At 35.9% G+C, this 23578-nt stretch overlaps 1 protein-coding gene across 3 annotated transcripts in view; it reads left to right on the forward strand.

Moving 5' to 3' along the window:
- RANBP9 (RAN binding protein 9) overlaps window positions 1-23578 on the forward strand; it is a 39808-nt gene that overhangs the window by 8445 nt on the left and 7785 nt on the right. For all 3 annotated transcript variants that reach the window (XM_065833084.2, XM_065833085.2, XM_071804603.1), the window contains exons 2-9: window positions 237-348; window positions 11984-12036; window positions 14083-14250; window positions 17486-17508; window positions 19524-19708; window positions 20525-20637; window positions 21906-22014; window positions 23366-23556. In XM_065833084.2, coding sequence (XP_065689156.1) covers window positions 237-348; window positions 11984-12036; window positions 14083-14250; window positions 17486-17508; window positions 19524-19708; window positions 20525-20637; window positions 21906-22014; window positions 23366-23556 — 954 coding nt within the window. The remainder of the gene's footprint in view (window positions 1-236; window positions 349-11983; window positions 12037-14082; window positions 14251-17485; window positions 17509-19523; window positions 19709-20524; window positions 20638-21905; window positions 22015-23365; window positions 23557-23578) is intronic.

Raw genomic sequence — 23578 nt, forward strand, 5'->3', positions numbered from 1 at the left:
AGTATATCCAGAACTTCACATAGCATACATAGTTGCAATACAGGTGCCTACAATGTAAACTTAATTTGGGGAGAAAATATTCTAGCATAAAAATGAGGGTGATTAGAATATTGTATATTGTTTGCTCATTACATAAGCCTTCTGGTTTGAGTAGTTGGTATGTATATCTTTGAGTTATCTGCGGTTGTCTAAAATACATCTTTCTTTTTTTTTTTTTGAATACAATTGTTTTTCAGGTCATGGAAAAACTCCAAAAGATGCTGCTTCTGTTCGAGCTACCCATCCTATACCTGCGGCCTGTGGCATATACTATTTTGAAGTTAAAATTGTCAGTAAGGGAAGAGATGGGTAAGCATTGAGTGCATTATTAATTATTACTTGAATACTGTCTTGCATCATCTTTCAGTCAACAGATGTCTTTGGTATCAAAACTTACTTTCATGTTTTGCCACTGTTTGTATAGCTTAATTCTTTATTCAAGAGAAGTTACACTTTGATATTTCATTGCTTTAATGGAGTTGATTGTGATATATATTGTCGACAAATCAGTGTACATAATAAACACCATAACAGCATCTTCTTATTTTCTCTTTACAGAGAAGTTAGGGTTTGAATGACCATAGTTTGCCTTGACTTCTACCGTTATAGGTGTTATTTTTTGGCTATATAGCTTTACAGACTTACATGAAATTTTTAGGAAGTTTTTAGGGTGTGCAGCAGACCAACTTACCTCCTCAGTGCAGTCTTTTCATGGATGTGGTATCAACTTTAAAACAAAGTTATTCTTAAGGCTATTTGTTGGTGAACAGTAATAAGAATAAATTGAAATGTTCTGAATAGGTGTCTGGGAATTTGTCACTCTATGGAAAGAACAAGAGTTGAGTGAATGCAGCTGCTGCTTCCCAGAATCTGTCTGAATTATGAATTTGTTGAAGTCCGGGTGATACCATGATTTTAAGTCTCCTGAGGCAGATATAATCTTACCTGGAAAGTTGTGAAGTGCTGGTGAAATCTTTGCAAGACCACTTTAATTCCTTTTCATCTTTCACTGCTTTTGGTAGAGATTATGTTTTAGTCCTGAGACATTAATTATGTTGCCTGTGTAGTACTACATAAGGAATTCTTTCCAATATGCTATAGTATGTACTGTGATCGTACTTCAAAGTTCTGGTGAGGATTGAATGTCATTGTCCTAGGTACTACACAAGCACGTTGCAGATGGTTATGTCCTGTTGTGAAAATTAGTTTTGAGAGAATGGAACTATGTAATAGCTCTTTGGGTGAAATTCAGTATCTTATTCTGTCTCCGAAAGAGTAGCCTCTCAATACTGCTGCTGCCTTATAGGGTCATTTATGAGTTTGTTATCGGTTCTATTACCAAAAGTTATCTCTGGGAGATTTCTTTGCTGTGAAAAGCTTATGTCTGTGTTTGCTTTTTTCACACCATGAGCACATAATGGTTTTTATGTTGAGAAGATAGAAATTAGTGTTTCAAGTAATGTTTTGCTATGAGTTTTAGGAACACATTTTGTGTGTTTGCTTTGTTTTTTTTTAATTCCTTAAACATTTTTTTTAAATTGTCCTGCTGCTCTCAGTTAAGGAGAGGTTCTTATTGTGATTTGTTAGTGATACATATATCTATTAATTAAATGTATTTCTGCTTGCTTAGTATGGAAGTTAGCTGTTTTGAAATAGTGGATTTCAAAAGGTGTCCGTGTGTGTGGATATAATTTTACATAGCTCCTCTAATACTTTACTTTAGACCTCTCTGTGTGGCTTTTTAGTGATTTCTATTTTAGCAGGCCACTCAGGGCAATCCTACAAAAGTAGAAAACACCTTTGAATAAAGTGTTTCAAGGTTTTATAGTTCAAATGATTGTTTGTGAGGTATACATAGCTAAGACTTGTGAAGTTGCTTAAAAAATGAGAGGGGTACTTTTTTCAGTTAATGTTAATACATATGGCCTTGTCCTTGTTTCAGCCTTGTGGCCTTTTTTAGTGTCACTTCATAAAACATTAGCTGCATAATGAGCTGAGATGTTCATTTTGTCATTGTATAAGATAGTATGAATGCTGGTGAATACTGTGACCAGAGCCAAATGCAAATGTAGGTTAACTGGTAAAGAGCAGGAGTCAACATGTGGAGCCTCACTGGATGTGATGTGTGTATCTCTAGACCCTGTTGTCAGGTCCAAGAGGTCTTTGCCTGGATGCAGTGTGAATCTCTTACAGTTCAATGTTACGCTGCATTCAAACTGATAAATTCTGCTGTAATAAGTAAGCTGGGTATTAAATACAGAGATCTATAAGCAGGTCTACAGAAACCATTTTGTGTCAGATAGGACTAATTAGTTCTTTCTCACTGCCTGTTATGTTTCATGTGATTTGTTCCAGGTATATTTTTACCATTTTTTTTTCTTCTTTGCTTGATGTCTTGTAATGGTAACAAAGTTCAGGAAGACCATATCTGTAGAGGACCAACATGTAACAGGGTCAATTAGTTAAAGTGTCTTACTGTTGCCAGAGCATCTGTTCTCAAGGCCTTGAGCCTAGCTGTGGAAGCACTATAGCTGTATCTTATAGCACTATTTATAATAAATCCTAGACTACCTAAGGCAACTTAGATGTCTTTCTGCAAGCTGAAGGACAGCTTTCAACTTTAATAAATGTCAATGGGTAATTTAATGGTGTTTATTTGGGGTTCCCTTTGGTAGTGGCCTTTACTATTTTTATATATATATATTAATAAACTCAGAATAAAATATTTAGTTTGTGTATTGTGCTATGGAGCAAGTCTAACAGCATTCTTGTTTGTGTGCTCTACATAGCACAACTTGCCTCAAATCATCAAAAACTGTTTACTAAAAACCTAGTCTAGGAGATGTGTGGTTTTTTTTTTTTTTTTACTATTGTAGCACTTGATGGCACTCTTCCTGGAATATGATCTTGCCTATAAGATGCTTCTAGGCATTATGGACACATTGAAGAAAGCATGAAAGCAGGCTTACTGGGAAGTAAGAAATGGGTCTTGCAGAGCAGGTGAACAGTGAAGTTGCTTTTTGATATCTCAATGAGAGGTGATTGGGCCACACAGCAACTGATGGTAGCAGATGAGAAAAAGAGAAGTCAGAATTTAGGTTAATAAAGTAGTAATAAGGTTGAAATATCATTCAAACTAAAACTGTCTTGGTGTTTGGCATGAAGAGTCCAAAGGTCTTTTATGTACTGCTACAGTACAGCTGTGTGAAATAATTACCTTAGATATTTAAAAACTTTTTTTGAGTGTGCTAACTGGGCTGTCATGTTGTGCTCTAAATATTTTCTGTTCTTTATGTCTTCAGTTTTCTTCATTAATTTCTTTTCTCCTTTTGCAGTTTGAGGACCTCTATTTATTTACGTTCTGTTTTTATATTCTCTCTTTGTTTTGTTTGGGAACATTGTGGACAGTGATGTGAGTGATTGAAGATGGTAACAGTAGATGAGTAATGGCTGTAAGAATGGGGAAGTGTACCAAGGTGATGATTAGAAAGTGTGGTAGGAAGAAAAGTATTAACTGCAATAAATTACAGCTGCATCTCTATTGAAATCTCCAGTTAATTTAAAAAGAAACACACACCTATATGTGTGTCAGTTAAAGCAGAGTATTGCAGCAAGTGCTGTGAAAAATTCTGATGTGACTGAGGAAGCTAAGCATAGTTGTAGGTTTAAATTAAACTTTTATAAGCTATTAAGGCAGCCCTCATTTCTAATTTTCCTATTAGAGAACTAGAAGTAACTTACATATGTTGTGTTCTGTAGTTTCTTAATACAGTACTCAAGGGAGTGAGAATGGCATGGCATTGCCATTTCAATACAACTCTTTTTAGTTTCATCTAAATTTCTAGAATAGGAGCTTAATTAAAGCAAACTACATTGACCATCTAGGAATGGGAATGAACAAAAGTGTGCGAAGTCCCATGGACTTGTGATTTGGAGTTATAAGCCTTAATCTCTAAATCTGTTATAATACTATACTGGCCTCTCACTTCCCAAAAATGATCACCATGGTGGCCATTGTCTTCGCTACCTAAATATATGCAAATGAGACTTTTTCCAGTCTCTCTCAAATCTTGATTTCAGTTTTATTGTACTGCTTTTCACTGAATTTTTCCACTTAAATTTGAGTAGAAACTTCTTCTCAGTGATGGTGACAGAACACTGGAACAGGCTGCCCAGGGAGGTTGTGGAGTCTCCTACTCTGGAGACATTCAAAACCCGCCTGGACACCTTTGTGTAAACTCATCTAGGTGTTCCTGCTCCGGCAGGGGGATTGGACCTTTTTAAATAAAGACTGCTCATAGTGTCACCTAGTCTAGACTAATCAAGTCTCAAATCTGTTCATGAGATGAAAACAATTGATTCTAATGAGGAGGGGTCCAGCTTTAAACATTCTGTGATTCTGTGAATTCAGTTGTGCTTTTACATATTTAGGTTCTCTGGCTTTGTGTAAAGAAGTAATGCATCTGCTTTACTGTCCCACAGTTAATATTTTATTTCGGATGCCAGTTAACATTTCCCTCTTTTACACAACTAAAGATACTTGCATGGTACTGGCATAGTGTATATAAACTACAAGTCCCATAGCTTTGTGCTGTTGCTGTGTGCATCCTTCTTTAATGGTGAAGAGTCTTCTATAGTCTCTCTTGGTTGAGAGTCTGTGAGCTTTGCTGTAGCCTTGGCTTGCACGCTTGGGCATTTCATACTGGGCACAAGCGTACTCTGGTTCTGGTTTCCAAGGGGCTGTCTCGAGGATGTCCACTGGCTACCTGCCTTTCAGAAGCAAATAACCTTCCATTATTTCATGTTATAAACAGCTTACATGTGAGCAATTTACTGAGTGATTGTCCATTTCTACATTAATTCAGTCTTAGGCTTGTTGGTTTTCATAATCAATCTCCCAGTCATGGCAATGTATTTTGAATGTTTACAATTCTTACTCTAAACTGTAGTTTGAAGACTTCGTGGTGGTTTGGCCATGCGGAGGAGCAGCTTCTGAACACCCCTTGAGTTCACTTCCCTTGTCCCGGTTTGTGACTGTGTGAGCTTCATGGTAGACCCAACTCTGTAGCTCAGTGTCCAAAAGCTGACCTCAAGAGTGAATGAGTTTTCATCCAGGTTCGGTCCCCTGTATAGCTGTTAGTATCACTTTGTGAGAAGCTGTGCTGGCAAAAGAGAAGGGAACTTAAGGCAGAAATGAGCATCTGGGCCCAGGATGCTGGGAATGCTACTTTTGGTAATGGTGCCAGCATATACCCACTTAATTTTAGCTGAAATAAGCTTTTTGGTTTTTTTAAGTTTTTCACCAGGAGAGACTTTATCTGTTTCTTTCCCAGAGAGAGTGAACTTTTGGGGAAAAGGCCTTTATCTTTAGTGTCTTGAATTTTTGTCCATTCTTATTGATTTGTAAATACAATTGCTAGCAATGGGGAAATTATAGTAATGCCTTTTACTTCTAGACAGTCTTTACTACTTTGAGCACAGATTCAGAGGATGTATGCTTAAAATGCAAAATCCTCTCAGTAGATGTGCTTTTTTTTTTTTTAAGGAGAATGAAAACAAGTCTTGGAAGTGGTAAGCCATCTAGAAGAAAAAATGAATGCTAAGTTTAGAAAGGATTTTAGTCTTTTAGCAGATAGCACTTAGTTTACACTTGTGTGAGCATGGTTGTTTAGTCTGTAGTGTGGTTATACTGATGTAGATCTTCAGGGAATGCTATATATTGTATGTGTAAGTTCTGCTAAATGTTCTGCATGGAAATAAAAATCTTACTACAGCAACTTGTGCAAGTAATCAGCATGCTTTTGGTAAAGCAGTGTTTATAAGGCTTTAGACACCTGTTGGATTATGTCTGTTTTTTAACACTGACCATAGAATCAGTCACCTGTTGTTTTGGCAGTATATTGTAGTACATGTTGTGTATGTGATGAAGTGGGTGAAGAAATCAAAAAGGAAAAACTGTACAAAACAAATAAATACCAGGAGGATTTAGTTTGAGTTTTCATGACACTTATGCCTAAGCTATGGTAGTGCATTTGAGTGATATTTGTGAAATACAAATGCTCTGTTGTCTTCCAGAGCACATATGTGTTAACTCTAAAGAGAAACCATATCTTTTTTTTTTTAATTAAAAATTTTCTGTTGTGATAAGTTCGTGTTTACAACAAATATAAATCAAAACATAGAATATAATCAGTTGCTGTTTTGTTTGTATGTGTTTTGTACGCTACTAATCTAATGTAAAAGCTTTGTGTAGTCTTAAGACCTATTTTTATAGTGTTGATATGTCCTCAGCAGTTATTTCTGTAATAGCAGGTGTTTGTTACAACAACACGCAAACTTCACTCAGTCTGTATTTACCTATGGATTGTGGCATTATTAGCAGAGTACTTGTGTATAGGTTAGAATCTGATAAAGTCTGAAGTAGCTTTCTTGCCTTATTACCTTCATTTGAATTGCAGCAGCTACAAGATTGCAGTATGAATCAGCAAGGGTATATTTTCTTAAACTGTTGCAGTTTTTACCTGAGTATAGGAGGCCAGACATTTGACAGAAAGGAACAGCAACTAAATATTATTGCCTATTCAACTGTTCTTTTCTGACACTGTGGTCCCCAAAAAGGTTTTAGAGCTTATGGAGAAGTGTCATGAGGCAGAAATTGCGCAACCTCAGAAAGTGAGAGGGATGTCAGTAGATGGGAGTCTTTTTAGGAACATTGCAGGAATCATAAGCAAAATGTTACAGGAATAACAGTTTCAAGCACTATGCAGGATGACTGCCTGACTTTTTTTTTTTCTCCATGTAGAACTGGATTAATCTGAAACCTGGGTTTATCATGTTCAAAATACTGTTTCCTTGGAAACATTCCATAAAATTAAACTTGTTTTCAATTTGGAATGAAAGACTCAAACTGTCTATGGCATATTTTGAAACATTTAAATGGAGAAAAATTTAACAGCTCATTTCTTATTGTGATTGTGCAGACAATAAGAATCTTGGATTAGCATATTCCTACAAAATTTTAATGCAGGGTAACTATATTAAAGATGAAATTTAGATACCTTCTTTGTGTACTGTATTTCTGGCATTATAGCATAGTGTCAGTGAAGACAGTGTAGAAAACTATAGGAGAACATTATTCAAACTTTTTACATCCTTGCAAGTCAGTCAGTTGCGAAGGTCCTTTAGAAGATCGTGTCTTAAAATTATTACTGTTGCAGGTTTTTTCTTCTTACAGCCTTTTCTGACATACAAACTTGATAGTAAAACAAGCTGCACCTGTTTTCTAGCCTCCTCTTCTCAGTGCCAATTTTACTTTTCGTAGTAGTCAATGCATTAGAAGCATCAGGATGTTTTCAGTTGCGTTATTTCTAGGTGTAGAGATCTGATAGTTCTTGGACTTAGGTTTCTTACAGATATTATGGTAATTTACATTTTAATGCTATAGGGTTGAAGTTGCTTTTTTAAGTATATGGTGGGCAGATGATAAGATACCAGGTTGATTATTTACTTTCCTGATCACCAAACTAGACTGGATTTCACAGCATGGTATAGCAGTTCCCCAGGTTATACTGTCTTTAATAGAACATGTAGGCATGGTGAAAGTCAGAAAGAATTTACCTCTCTGCAGACAACCGTTTGCTAGTGAAATCTCTGTACTAGGGAGGATATTTTTTTTCATTTCCTAAGGCTATGCTGAATTATTTTACTTGCCTTTACAAATACGGTATGGATTTTTTTTTTTAACTAGATAAGTGTCTATTTAGTACTTAAATTTATCTTTAACCACTAGTAAGCTTTCTGTGGTACCTGTGATTTTGTGTTGTTTTTGAGATTCTATTCTTCTTTATGGAGTGGGTGGGATAAAATATAATTAACCTGAATTCTGATTATCATCAACTTCCATATTGAAGGATCTTCCATACATCTTCAAAACAGTGGCTAAAAGATCTAACAGAGCAGTTTCAAATAAAAATCAGAATTGTGAATCTTTTATATTAACTGCTGTGGTTTTTTTTCCTCTTTCCATATGTTTTAGCAGTCTCCAGTTCTGTAGCACCTCCTATTGCTATTTTTTCCTTCTACTTGGGGCTGGTTTTTTTTTTTTTTTTTATTTCTCACAATTAGTCTATTCAGGCATCCAAGTAGAAACTTCAAGCACCAGCAAAAATGTGAATTTAACTCTTTTACTGGAAATATACTTGAGAAGAAAATAGTTTTTGTAAGCTTGCTGCTTGTTACACATTTCACTGCAGAGGAGCCTAGGCTTTTCAGTGTGTGTTAGTGGAAAAAACAGGTATCATAGTGCCTGTATTTTTGACACTGAGTTTTCTTTTGCTTTGTGGCAAAAAGTTGACTCTTCACCAAACTTTAAACTCTGTAGTTTTGTAGTATTCCTAAAAACTTCTATATGACTTGCAGTTGTGAAATATAAACTAGAAGATATGCTGAGACATTGAAATGGTAATCTATATCTTTAATGAACTGGAAAAAACAATAAATACAATTTGAAATGAAAAATCAAGAGTATGTAAGATGTACTTTCTTTCTTGGTATTTAATACTAATTTTGGCTACGTTTTAAATTGGTTTTCAGGCATAGCCTTTTATTTCAGTCTTTCGTGTGTTGATTTAATGTATTCCATGAATGGGTTTACACTCTATTTGTAATTTTGTGAGCTCCTGTAAGGCTTGATCACTTTAATGAGGTGATGAATCTCAGCCACTGGGACTGAAATGCTCCAAGAGAGGCTTCTTAATTCAAAGTGTCCCAGGCCACTTCCATTTGCCTTGGTGAGTGATCTTCCCGCTGCAGCAGCCAGGGATGTTAATGGCTGGAGGCACCCCCTGCCCACAGGTAGGGAGGGAAGTGAGCAGGGAGGTGACATCAGAACCACACTATTATTCACCCTCTCCGGTCTCTCGCACCAAGCTGTGTCACATCCGTTTTTGGAAGGTGCTACATGTCGAAGGGAGTGTGCTACTTCCTGGTGTTGACACCTCTGTTTCCCCAGGGCTACCGTTACTGTGTCACACAGTCTAAATGGACCGGTTCTTCCCGTCTGTGGCTGTCTCCCAGCCCAAACCTGTCCATGTGACAAGACAGGAAATGCATCATGAACTGACTGAGAACAGCTCAGGCCTGCATCGCACCTGGGTGCTGATGTTGTCCGCTTCTTGTACTGCCCTGCGTTTCTATCGTGAACTTAAGAAAACCTTAAATGCATAGCTCTGCCAGTGTTCTTCTGATTCTGAGACGCATGATACGTGAACCTTAAAGAAGCAAACAGGAGGACAATTTATGTAATTCCTCCCACTGAAGCAAGTCTTTTTGCAGACAGTGACTCTGGACCTAAATATGGGCTAAGCTTCTTTAAAAAACAAACAAAAAAGTGGGTTTATGCCTGTGAGGCTTACAGGTGCCAGGAAGAAAAAAATGTTAACATCTAGTGTTTTGGAAAAATACAACTCCTGTTGATGAATTTTAGAGCACCTAAAGCTTCTCTGTCATGACACTGTTTCCCCCCCTCAATTTATAGTGTACTCTATCAAGTTGAACATGAGATAAGCTATCCATCAACTATAGCAAATAATAAATTAACTTAATTGATGACCCTGTAATTTCACTCGCTTCCAAACTATAAATTGTAGCCATTCCTTTTTAGTTTTGAAAGATGTCTATAATAAACATGTTAATTATTTGAAATGTTTCAATCTAACTTTACTTGAGTTGCTATTAATACCACATCTCCTTGATGAAATGGTGTTAACATTCCAAGTAGTTTTAAGTGAATCCCAGGTTAAAAATATATACTGTTGAACATCTGTCTCCTTACTGAGATGATGTCAGTGCCTAGTGCCTTCTAGTCATTGCCAGTGGGTAAAGAATCCTTGTTCCCAACTGTATTAAATACAGCGAGTCTGCGTTTACAATTGTTACTGAGTTAAAGAGGAGGCTCAGAAGATATGATATCTGAGGGGGAAAAAAAGTAGGCAGTACCAAAATGTTACGTAGATAATGATTTTCTGTCTAGCATTTTACATTTTTCTGTAACCTTAATCTTGTTTCTGTAAGACTACTGAAATGAAATTTTGACTGGGGTGAAGGGTTTTTAATATGACTCATATTGAAAGGCTTTTTGCAGTCAGTGGAGTCCTTTAAGTTATCTAAAATTATTTTAAGAATTAAATTTCCTTTCTTTAATAAATTCTCCTTAACAGGAGACTTTACAATAATGTATTTGCAGTCTTTACAAGAGAATCCTTCATGCATCAAACTCCAGACTATGCTGATGATAATTCTGCCTTTATTGTTTAACACAAAATCAAGGGTTTTCCCCTTGTTTTCATTTATAATTGTTTTGTTGACTCTGCTGCAGTGGTGCCTCAGTAATATAATTAGCAGTGCAGCAAAGACTAATCCTTTTGTTTGTTGCCTTTTGCTTCAGCTCTTCAGTGTCTCCAAATGTAGTATCTGCTTTATATGTTTCTGAGGTTTGATTTCATGTTGTTGGTATGTTGGAGGGAGACTATGACGGGTATCATACCTTAGAAATTATTAGAGAAGGGCTTTGTAAATATTAAACATAGAAATGATTAAGGTAACTGTTGGAAGGGATCAGTAGAAAAAACAAAAGCCCAGTACATAGTTAAGCATATCACTTCTGAGATTTCCTGCTCAGTTTCCTTCTATATTAAATGTATTTTAAAAAGCAGATAAACCTGTACTTCCTAGTAGAATAGTTGCTTTGAATTTGCGTTTTATGAGATGGGAATACAAAGGTCATGTTTGTTGCCTTAAAAAATTTTCAAATTGGCATGGGTGATTTATTCTTTTCATGCAGCTTATTAATTATTTCAGGATAACTTTGTTATTTAACTAGTGTGAAAATGATTTGAATGTTTTGCTAAACTAGGAAATGTTAGGTTTAGCTGATTTTTTGGATGTTTACTTTTAATTGATGCCATTTGGGTTTTTTTTGGGAGGGTGGGAGGGAAGAGTGAAAGCCTAGGTTCCCATTGTGCTCGTTTCTTGGTGGGTTTTTTTGTGGGTTTTTGTGTGTGTGGGGGTTTTTTTTGTGTGTGTGTGTGTTTTTTGTGTGTGTGTTTTTTGTTTGTTTGTTTTGTTTCCTGCAGTCTCAGTCATGACATGGCTTTTGCTTAAGAAACAGAAGTAAAACTGATTTTACTAATGTCAAATAGTGTCATTTGGGAGGGAGACTAGTGACATCAGCTTTACAGTATTTGCTGTTAAATTGTTAGCAATTTTAATGGACACTGGCTTTATAAAAATTACCTTAGTGAAGCTGACTTTGGGACTTTATTGACCTAGCTATAACTTATTCAGACTCGAGATTGCTGGTCAGCATAGCAAGAATGTTTTCCCTCTTAAGTTTGCCAGCAGTGAAGTAACATTGGTGGTAAATTTCTCAGGTTAGCATTCTGCTCCATGATCCAGGCCTAATGTTTTATTCTGATCTTTTTGTGTTATTTCAGCATTTTGCTGCTGAAATAATGCGTAGTTTTGCATGTATTTAATAAAATTACTCATTTCTGTTTGTCTGCGGAACATGATAATGTACATTGAAGGTGATGAAATGGGTGTGTGTATAGCATTAGCCTTACTTTCAAAATAAGGCATGGCCTTTAGCTTTCTTCATTCATGCTTCAAAATTTATGGCTAATAGCAGTGTTCTCCACTAATAACTCAGAATGCCTAAAAGAGAATAAGGTTGTCCTTACCTCCTACAGGGACAGAATCTGTCTATATACACTGTATATCAGAAATTACTTTTAAGTTCTCTTGCTGTTGTGCCGGTATTAAATGACCTCTCAGCAGCTTAATTGGTATATGATTATCAGCACAGTGTTTCTTGGCAATATCCCACATATATATGCACTTTTGTAAGAGACAGGTATATTTTTCTTTTGTTCTTTCATTTTTACAGTTACATGGGAATTGGACTTTCAGCACAGGGTGTGAACATGAACAGACTACCAGGTATGTTTGAGTGTTTATTACATTTGGTAAATTACTTATATTGGTTAATTGTGTTTTTAAAATATGCTTGACATTGATGGGAAGGTTCTGGTAAGCAAAAAAGTGTGTAGCATGGCATCTCTGTGTTATATCTGTTACCTGAATCATGTAAAGCTTGCAACAAAAAGCCTTCTGTTAATTGTTTTACAGTACATTTGCTCCTGTACTACTTCCCTGAACTTTTAGTGTTATTTGTGTTTTGCAGATACTTTTTAGCAAACAAATACATTTTAAAATTCTCATCATGTTACCTGATAAAAACGAAGTCGTAGATTTCCTTGATCTGTAAACTGAATTTCTAGCAATAATGAAGAGCTACCATGTTAAAAACTTATTGTCGGACATGGAGCAAGCTCTCCTACTGTCAGTTTCCATACTGTTACCTTTCCAGCCTTAATAACAAGGATGCGTAGCATAATTTTAAGTTTTGGCTGTTACATTGACCTGCATGGTCCAGGAACAGTCTTGTTAACAATTGCCTGCAGTATCTCTCTGTAGTATTTACAGAAGTTTCGAGTGTGTGTGTGTGTACATGTTGGATTTTTTTAATACATCTCTAAATGGAAAACAAAACCAAACCAAACACAAACCACCAAAAAAACCTAACCAAAACAAGATCCCACCACAAAAACAAAACAAACAGATTTTTTTTTTTGAAATTGTTACTGTTAACCAAATATAAAATACTGAATAGACCTTAGAGTATCTGTATTCTGTTTCTTTTCCATTGCTGCTTTCTCACCCAAATGTCCCGGTAGAGATCCTTACAATGACAGCAAGTACGGGTTACACTGTGAGCCCAGCTAAGGGTGATGGATTATTAGTGGGTGGCATTAAATTTATTTTGAGTATGATTTAGGATGAATTGCAAATAATTATCAAAGATACTACTAATCAATGTAACTGCAGGAATTTGGCTTAATTTACTGAGAGATGCTCAATGTGACGGTTATACAGATTAAGGGCCTACATATGGAAGATAATTCAAATTAACCTGTTCTGCAGCAGCCTGAAAGAAGGAGAATAAATCCACAACCTTTAAGTGTTTAAAAATAATTTGAGTTGTCAGTATAAATTCCTAGAGTCAGAATGTGTACATACATATACATGAAATTTGACAATTTGTGTTAAAAGATCATTATTTATGTTATTTTGAATATACATTTAATAGATCTATTGTGAAGATTTTGTGGTGCCTGAAAGTTTACTCCTTTTCTGTGTATTTTTGTTTAGTATTGAATTGCAGAGTGTGTGGACAGGTATTTTTAAGTGAGTTCAGACTAAAATTGCTTGCTGTTAATTTAATTGTTCTGTAAAAACATGAAGCTTCTTAACTGGTTCTATGGCTACTTCACCTGCAGAATTAGCACTCTGTTTGCATAAATAATGATTGGCCTGCTGGCTGACTTTCACCTGTTTTGATAATTTTTTTTTAAATTTATTTTTAGGAGCAACAAAGCTAGTGACACTATAGGCTGGAGGTTCTGTTTTGCAGAGACTGGTTGCTGCTGCATAGTCATTGAGAATAATCAGGAGTAGAAATGTGTTTCCCCAGAGATGCGTATTTGGGTTTTAGCCAGGAAGAATTTGATTATGACATATGGTAGCAATAGTTTTGCAAGATGAAAGCGAGAACAGGAGAATCTTCACTCGTTTATTGGGACATGTCAGATCTGCATATAGCTTTTCAAATTTCAGCATCGTGGCTCATCATATTTTGGATGTCAATAATTTTGCATGGTCACTTAAAGAGAAAAATGTGTGATTTGAATTTGTGTTGCCTGTTATGTACTACAAATGGAATTACCTGTTCAGCCATTTTGATAAAAGAAGTTTTATTTTTAAAATGAAACAGATTTGTTAGTTAGGTAAGAAATCTTAGATATCAGAAAGCTGAGCATGGTAATTAATTGTATTACCCTGGTGAGAATATAGTAACTTTGCATAGTCTTTCAGTTATTTCATAAAAAAGGAAACTAATTAATTGCAAATGCTTTTGTTCTCTAGGTTGGGATAAACATTCGTATGGTTACCATGGAGATGATGGACATTCATTTTGTTCCTCTGGAACTGGACAACCGTACGGCCCAACATTTACTACGGGTGATGTCATTGGTTGTTGTGTCAACCTTATCAATAATACCTGCTTCTACACGAAGAATGGCCACAGCTTGGGTATGGAGAAACGTTATCTTTAATGATAACTTTATGTCTATAAGTCCGTTGTAAATGTGAAACTATTCATGTCAGGAGCAAAGTGTTCGAATAATCCTTTGGACAGTCTCATAATCTATGAATTAATTAAAGGATTAGGAAGATTAATTTCTTGTGCACCACTTGCACTAACATTCTTTGTGAATTTGGAAGGATTTTTCATAGCATCTCATTCCATAGGACTGGCATTTATGAACTTTGCTACTAAATCCACAAATAATACTTAATGTTTATAACATAAGGTAATAGATATAAGAGAACTAGAGAAATTGAGAGTGGATGTAGCTAAAATTCATTGCTACCGTATGAGGGACACCTAGCCTTCGCTAAAACCTTACATCATAGGGGCAATATTTTGGACATATGTTGGAGAGCAGTGTCTTTTGGACTCCCAGGCTGGAGTCATGCATAGTTAGGCTTAAACTATGAATTATACAAGTTGTGTTAAGATTAAGTCCATTAAATCCTCGTGGTAAGTTTTAGCATTGTGCAACACTGTAAGACTATTTTTGAGTTTGAAGATGGCAGGAGGGGGTAGAGTTAAAATTTTTGATGCAATACATATAATAATTCAGTTACTTAATGCAATTTAATGAGCAAAGATACAGAGCATAAAGAAAGAAGAAAAAATATCTTAATGCAGGAAGATGAATTAAGGAGAGAGCATGGGCTTGGGGAGAGATCTTGGAATTGTGCTGAGGGGAGCAGGAAGTTTCAAGGGATAAAGCTCAGAAAGAAAAAATAAGGTTTTTGTCTTGGGTAGAAATGTGATAAGGAAAAGAGAGGCTAGCTTGAAATGAAATAAGAGGCTATTGAGATAGGGACTCTTGAAGTGTCTATTCTATTTTCTCACATTGCCAAACATGAAGGTTTGGAAGGCAATAAGGGGAAGGACATGGTTTAAATACTTCTCCTTGTCTCTCAGAACAGGACTGTCTGTTTTCGCAGGCCTTGAGCAAACAGACCAAACTTTGGAGTTGTCCTGCCCCTACTCAGAGCAGGGCTTAGGTGCTTCCAGAGGTTAATTACAAGTAATCACTTCTGTGATTCTGTTCTGTCATGATTTAATGTTTCTTCTGAATTGAATGAGTCTATGCACCTAGACTTAATACTTTGACACCTGTGACAGTGGGACACTTAAACCATGCACTGTGTAGTTGTTTCTTTTGGCCCTGTTTCATGGTATATGTCAAAAAGGAAGATAACAGGCTTATGTTGTGTTTACCCTAATCTTTATTGGGTTAAGGCTGAGAAGGGTGATGTTGCGATATTCCCTCTTTGGAACTAGTAACAGTATGCTTGTGGGTAAGTTGTATCAGATTGTTGATCAACCGAAGAGACACTGGTTTTCTGACTGCCCTTATGGTAAAATGCTTGGAAGACCTAAGAGAGGAGCAGAACTTTCACTTTCTTAAAGTCTTAAAGCAGACTGGATTAGGTCAACTGTGAAACAACACTCCAAGCGGTTAAAATCTGTGTAAAGAGAACAGAATGTCATAGGTGAGGAGAGGCTAGTAAAATGTGATTTATCATAGACAGAGTCTGACAAACGCTTCATGGATTTCAGAAGGAAACCTGACAACTGTTCTGCTGTTGGGGGCTTTGCTGGCTTGGGTTTCTGACAGAGGAGAATTGATTCTGTGTTTAGGGGAAGAAGAAATTAGAAGTCTTGGCTGTCTTGCTGAGTTGTTGCTGCTGCTGCTGGTTGTCCAGAATTCCTATACAATCGTGACTTGGACATTTGTGTTTCTTTTCTGGGCCACAGATGTACTCTAGAGTATTGGAAATCTCTGGCTCAGTCTCAGATTTGATGCTACAAAAAGGACTAAGCAATTGTTCATGCAAGTGTTAAATCGTGGGCTGAAAAAAAACCAAACAAAACAAACACACACCCCACCCCCCAAAAAACCAACCAAACAAAAACAAAAAGAAAACACACACATACATAAAACCACAACACAACAAACACCCCCAACAGACAAACAAAAAAGCACACACACAAAAAACCCAAAACAAAACAAAAACCCTCAAACCTTAGAAATAACCCTAATACCTAATGTCACTCAGCCATAATTTATCTGTCTTGCCTACTGCCATAGTTATTTTGGAAAAGGTTGAGTTATATGTCAAACCGTGCTAAACAGAGAAAGTTGTAATATCTTAGAAGTAAGTTACGGTGTGAACAGGTAATAAATAAAATGATAGCTTTGAAATTCACTCTATATGACATTCCTTTGTATCAAAAGTGTGAGTAAGGAATCCAGATGCTCTTGAGATTTGCAATCTTGGTGAAGAGCGGAGATGGAAAGCACAGGTGGAATTTAGGACAAAAAGTTAAAAAGCTTTGTTTTAATCTTAAATTTGAAGAGGCAGAAATGCAAAACAAATAAGAGTTTGAAAGGATAAGTGGATTCAAATCATTAGGCACTTAAAAGAAAAAATGAAGAAATACTTGCAACAATAAAGGAAATTATGAAATGCTGTTACCATTTGTTTGTCAGAAGGAGATTTCCTGATATTTATTTTTTAACTTAAAGCTTCCTCCTGCCCTGGCCAAATAATGGCTTGAAGTTCCTGAAGTGTATACAGGTCAGATTTTTCTCTAATCCTGAGACATCAAAATCACTGCCTCGGTCTTATGGGTAGCTGGATGCTTGTGATTATATAACAAGGTATTGAGCTACTGTTTGAAAACCAAAACAAAACACCTTGGTGGAGATTAGAGTGAAGCATTTACCAGACTGGTTTGGACTGTTAGAGGCACATGCTGCTCATGTAAAGGGAATGCCGACTAATAAAGTAAAAACAAACAAGAAAAGACACTATTAAATCTTGGCATGTCAGAATTAAGACATGCAAGTAAAAAATATCTTCATATATTCTTACTCTTCCTGTTAATTTAATTTATAGCCAGAATTTTCATACTTTTAAATCTCCATATGTGTATGATGTTTGCTAAACCTTAAACCCGATTTTGAAAAATTGAGGGCAAATTGAATAAGAATAACTTTTTGCCAAATATTTCCCTTTATTACTCAAGTACCTTAGCTGTACCTAAACATTATGGATGTCACCATACTTAATATTTTTTGAGATTATTTGGGTGAGTTTTCTGAATATATAATGATACACTTGAAAAAGTGAGGCTAGAACTTAGACATGTGGAAATTAATCTTAATTTTTCTCTTTGTTACAGGCATCGCTTTCACAGATTTACCGGTAAGATAAGTGCATTTTCAAACAGCTTTCAGGTGTATTATAAACAGATGTTTCAAATGTAACTTGCATTTACCTTATGCTTCTTGGAAATAGAATTATGATCTTATTAACCAATTTGATATCAAGATATTTCTCATAATTGTTTCAGTGATGACTTGTTAATTGAATCAAAAAGTCCTCACAGTTTTCCTTTTCAGGTTTTTAACGCTGAGGCATTCTAATGCAAGTTTAGCAGAAAACAATATATACCGGTAGTTATTACATACTTTCTTTGACACATACGGGCCTTGTATACAAAGTCAAAGCTACCTTAAACACCAGCATTGTGCATGTGAGTACACGTGTGTACACAGTTGTGTGTCATTTTCAGAAAGGCCAGCTACTTAGGACGTGGTCACTGTAACTCATGCTTGATGCCTGATTTTCAAAATCTTTCTCTATGTTGTTCATAAGATCAAAGGTATCGGAATATTTTCTTTTTTTAAAGAAAACTGCAGGTATCTTAATCCTTGAAGCTTTTTGGTCAATTAAATTGTACTTTCCTTAAAACTGTTATAAATGTGTTTCCTATGCTACTGGTACAGGCATGATACTGCACTTATTTTGTTGTTTGGTTTTTTTTTTCCTCATCCACTTCATTTCTGATCTAATCGGGTTAGCGTGCAGTGTGTGACGCATTTCCATCTGGCCAGCTACTTCATTTGATATGGCCTTAGGAGGCAAGGACAGATATTAAGGAAAAATGAAGTTGGTAACCCAGCCTCACCACAGGGTTGGGTACTTAGTGTGGGAAGCCCCTGATGCTGTTCTGAATGTGTGAGGTGCCAATAGGGCTGCCCATGAGCACACGGTACCAGTACAGGAGAACTAATACTGTCATATGAATTTTAAAGCTGGACCCCTCCTCATTAGAATCAATTGTTTTCATCTCATGAACAGATTTGGGACTTGGTTAGTCTAGACTAGGTGACACTATGAGCAGTCTTTATTCAAAAATAAAAGAGGGGAGTGGGGGAAGATAAGGGCACGATCCAGTTGGGCATGATCTAAGCAACCAGAGTATTTTACTTTCATTTCACCAGGCCTCAGTGTTCCTACTGACCTCCATGTTGATAACTTCTTTCTGATTGCTTTAATTTATTTAGCATATACTTCCATAGATCAGCATACCATTATACCATATGACCATCGATTGCAGTGTAAATATGATGTAGGTGTATTTATAAATTAAAAACAAACAAAACCCCACAAACAACAACAACAAAATCCTACCCACCCAAAACCCCAACGGATTGCACTGCCATTGCTGAGATGCTAGGTACATTTAAGAAATTTACTTTAATCCCAACAGGCAGATATTATTTTTCTCATATTTAGCATATTTCAGATTTGCATGGAGACCTAATCTCTAAGCAGAAAATAAAACGGAGACAACAATAAATGCTTTAAAGTCTTTTTCTAGATACAAGTCCAGGAATTCACGAGAACTTCAATGCACTGTTACAGTTCTTTTTAGGCGCTACACTTGGACTTTGAGGCTAATGAGTTCTCTATCCTGTCAGTTCTTACCACTAAAATTCAGCGATGTTTTAAGTATTTCACCCCAAAAGGAAAATGACTCACTTTGTAAGTTTAATTTTTGTTCTCTTCTTAAAAGAAACTTTAATCCTGGTGTTTAAAAATCATTTAAAAATTGGTATTGAGTATCTTGTAAAATTGGAACCAAAAAGTTGTAAACTTTAGCACAATTTTAAAAGTGCATTTTTCTGAATAGAAAGGAATGATCAGTAAGGCTTTCGTATTTCAAAATAAAAAGAATTATGACCACTGGGAATGAAAAATAATCAGTCATTGTATTTCTGGATTGGTAGAAATTGCTTTAGCTCTGGATCATCTGTCCAGGAGTTATTTGCTGATTCACACTACTAGTTGCATTGGGGATAAAACAGAGATGAGAAAAAAAAGTCAGGACTTCAGAATAAGCAGAAAAAAACTAATTAAAAAATTTCTTGCAGCCAAACTTGTATCCCACAGTAGGGCTTCAGACACCAGGAGAGGTTGTGGATGCTAATTTTGGACAACACCCATTTGTATTTGACATTGAAGACTATATGAGAGAATGGAGAACCAAAATTCAAGCACAGATTGACAGATTTCCAATAGGAGATCGTGAAGGAGAGTGGCAAACAATGATTCAGAAGTAAGATTTTTGAATATTGTTCATTTAAAAAATAAGTTAATAATTGCATTATTTCAGAGGTTTTTAAATATTGTAACTATTGACTTGTGCAAAAAATTACAGATAGTATTAAAAATTAATACAAATTTGTTGACATAAGTTTGATAAGTATGTATAAAATTGAGCATGAATATATGTTTTGGGGAAGAGTTGTCCACATAATTACTTAATTAAGAGTACATAATGATGAGTGTAAGTCTTCCATTCCAATTTGACCTATCTAATGTTTGTTGAGGAGTTTAGAACAATTGCTGTGGCTGTAATGGGCAGTTTTTAATACTTTGAGCTCTGGAAATTTCCCTTTGTGTTCTCAGCCTTTCAGCATGCCAGGTTAAGTTCTGGCTCGTTAATTGTCTCACTTGAAAAAAATGGTGGTCGCGGCTTTGGATTTTTTATTTCTTTAGTGAAAACAAAAACTTAGTGTGCAGAAATTTCACTTCAGTGTATGTAATGAGCAATAAGAGAAACTTAGTAGCAGGTAGTGTTGTCAATGAGCCTACCTTTGAATGATGAATCATTTTTATGAAATTTCATAATAATAAAATAATACAAGTATTTTTTAGTTGTTTTTTTTCTGTACAGTGTTTTGAAGAAGACACTGATTCCTAAATTGAATCGCTTTTGTCTGTCTTCTACAGAAATTTATGACTTTCAAGTAGAATTCTTTAATTTCCTCTAAGTCCCTTTTTTTAAGAAAAGGGGGTTTACCTTCAATAAGTTCTCGGTTTCTTACCTGTATTTAATGAGTGTTTCTGGGTTGTTTTTGTTTGTTTTTAGAATGGTGTCATCTTACTTAGTTCACCATGGATACTGTGCAACAGCAGAGGCATTCGCCAGATCCACAGACCAGACTGTGCTAGAAGAATTAGCTTCCATTAAAAATAGACAAAGTAAGCCTTGGAAAGCATGTTACATCCTCTTTTTCCTCCCTTAAATATTACATAAAACTTTCTTTTAAGCATCATTGTAGAATTTCCTTTCAGCACTACTCCCTAGTATAGTTCTTTGCTGTCATGTGAAGTTATGTATGTAAGAACAGCTGGTTAAGATGAACTTCTGCACTAACGCTTTGGAACTTGTTTGATGTAGCGGAATGTGGAAATCACCTGTTGCTTTCTTTTGAATGGGAAATTGTGGTCTGTCTTAAACAAATGTAGGTAATGTCTCGTTTGTGAGAGCTAATGGTCAGTCACAAACAGGAATATAAAACTTAGTCTTCACAAATAATTAGACATTTATCTCCACTGTGAAGAGGGGTAGAGTTTAGAGAATGCTTTATAAGGTAAATCAAATTTGAGTTTTCCTGCTTACAAATGTGAGGGGGAAGAGGACAAGGAAAACTAACAGCAGTTCGGTTCTAACTCACTGTGGCAGTGCTGTTTGGTAGGCTGGTTAAACTGTGCCTTCCCCGTTCATTTAAATCCCTGCTGTATGAACACAAGTGTTTGTGTGACTGCATGAAACACCACACAGGGAAACTGCTCTGCTTGAAAAATGACCCATTTGTTGGGCTGTTTGCAACTTGTAACAGGTTACTGCAACAGAAGCATCAATAAAGCACAGACTGTTGTGGAAAGGTGTAGTCAACTGTAACCTGACAGGAAGTATGTGTTGTAAATGAGAGCACCTAAGTTTTCTTATCTTAGTCAAAATTGAACGTGTGGGAGGTGGGATGCAATTTGGATGTTCTTGGGTGATGATAGTTTGGTATGTGCTTATTTATAAAGGTACAAAAATGAAAAATAAATTGCAGAAGAGTGCCTGCAATCTTAATCTACCTCTAAATGAGCAATCTGAGTACAAGTTAATTGTATGTTGGCAATAAATAAAAATATTGAGTACTCATTTAGATATGTATAGGTAGAGTGCAGTTCTTAAATTTTCCTATTGAGCTTTTTAAGGAAGCGTGATCTTTCTTTATAAAGTTTTTTCTAAGAGGAAAACATCTTGCTGATTGATAGTTGCAGTGTCTTTTAATCATTAATTTACATGTGTTCATCTGTAAGCTGTTCATTTAACTGATGTTGGTTTTGGTGAACAGAAATTCAGAAATTGCTTTTGGCAGGATGAATGGAGAACCCATTGAAAACAACATAACAGCTGTATCCAAGTTTACTAGAAAAAAATCCTAATCTCTTATTTGTTTTTTGGTGAACAGGAATTCAGAAATTGGTTTTAGCAGGAAGAATGGGAGAAGCCATTGAAACAACACAACAGTTGTATCCAAGTTTACTAGAAAGAAATCCTAATCTCTTATTTGCATTAAAGTGAGTCTTCAAATTATACAGATGTGTGTTTATAGATGACACAGTACCTTCTGAGACAAGACAGTTACTCATTTAAAGCTTTCACAGAATTTTAAACAAAGTTAAGCAGCATTTTTTAGAAAATGTATATAGTTCACTTTTTTATGCTGTATTATTTGTTACATGTTTAACTAGATTTTGTCATCAAGGTCTTGTTTTGCAGCATAATTCACATCTCACTGTAGACTTGTTCTCTGGAATTAAATTTTGTAGTTTTTCAAATCAATTTTATTCAAATTTGGTATCAAGTAAAACTTAAAATGTAAACCGATACAGTGTCATATTCAAGAAAGTTAAGAGTTTGTCTGCTCCTCGAAGTGGGTGACTGACTTCACAGATCAGTTTAAATGAGCTGTTTGACTCCTTGTCACTTTACTTGAAGCCTCTGGCTACTACTGTGGAAATTCCATAATCGAAAGAGTTCTCTTGGCTTCCCAGGCACACAATAGTCACCTTCGTTCTGGCATTTTTAATTGCCAGCCACACTGATCCTCCAGAATTTTGTATCACGTTGTAGTGTTTGAATGCGGAAAAAAATCTGTTATCTCCTGTAAGAACAAAGCACTTCAATTTTTATGTTCAGTTAAGTAACTTGGAATGTGTTTGAAGTCTGTCATGGTCAAGTGCTGAACACAATTCATGTGCTAATACTGCAGACTTGCCACAGAATTCACAAAATGCAAACATTTTGGTGAAAAACTTCACTCAATAACATCAGCTTATGTTATCTTTTCCTCAGTGTGTCTTTCTAAATTTTGCTTGTTCTATTGAGGCTATCCAAGCATAAACCATAAAGCAGTAGTTCTGAGCTTCCTTAAAGTTTATAGTAAAGCCTCCTTACCTAAAATAAAATCGATAAAGAGCAACAGCCTCTAAAGGGAAGGTTTGTATATGAGCTTGCTTTTCAAACTGTTTCCTGTGCAAATGTTTAATGTTAAAAGTTACCACCTAATGCTTACTGTTCCAGAGGATCAAAACTGTGTTCTCATTTATTTTGAGAGAAATGACAGACATGACAACGTAATGACATATCCTCAGGAAATAACCTTGCCCCTGCCAATAAAGCAAAACAGTTCAAACACGAAAATACAATTTAGTTCTCTAAACTTTGAGGACTTATTGCCAAAGTCTGTCCTCAAAGGATAAGATTCCTGTTCTCCCTCTCCAGAGCTTAATAATGATTGGATTACTGACATCCAGCATTTTGTTGAGTCAGACTTTTTGTCTATTTAGCACTAAAATTATTGCTATCATTGGTAAATTGAAATGTGTTAGTTGTTTTATTAGCTTAACTTTTTTGCCTTTTGTTTAGGGTGCGCCAGTTTATAGAGATGGTGAATGGTACAGACAGCGAAGTGCGGTGTTTGGGAGGCCACAGTCCAAAATCTCAGGACAGTTACCCTGTTAGCCCACGCTCATTCAGTAGTCCTAGCATGAGTCCCAGCCATGGAATGAATATTCACAATTTGGCAACAGGCAAAGGGAGCAGCACACACTTTTCTGGTAAGTTGATGTGAAGGATGCA

This window comes from Patagioenas fasciata, chromosome 2 (genome assembly GCF_037038585.1).
Source record: "Patagioenas fasciata isolate bPatFas1 chromosome 2, bPatFas1.hap1, whole genome shotgun sequence".
In the NCBI taxonomy this organism is placed as follows: Eukaryota; Metazoa; Chordata; class Aves; order Columbiformes; family Columbidae; genus Patagioenas; species Patagioenas fasciata.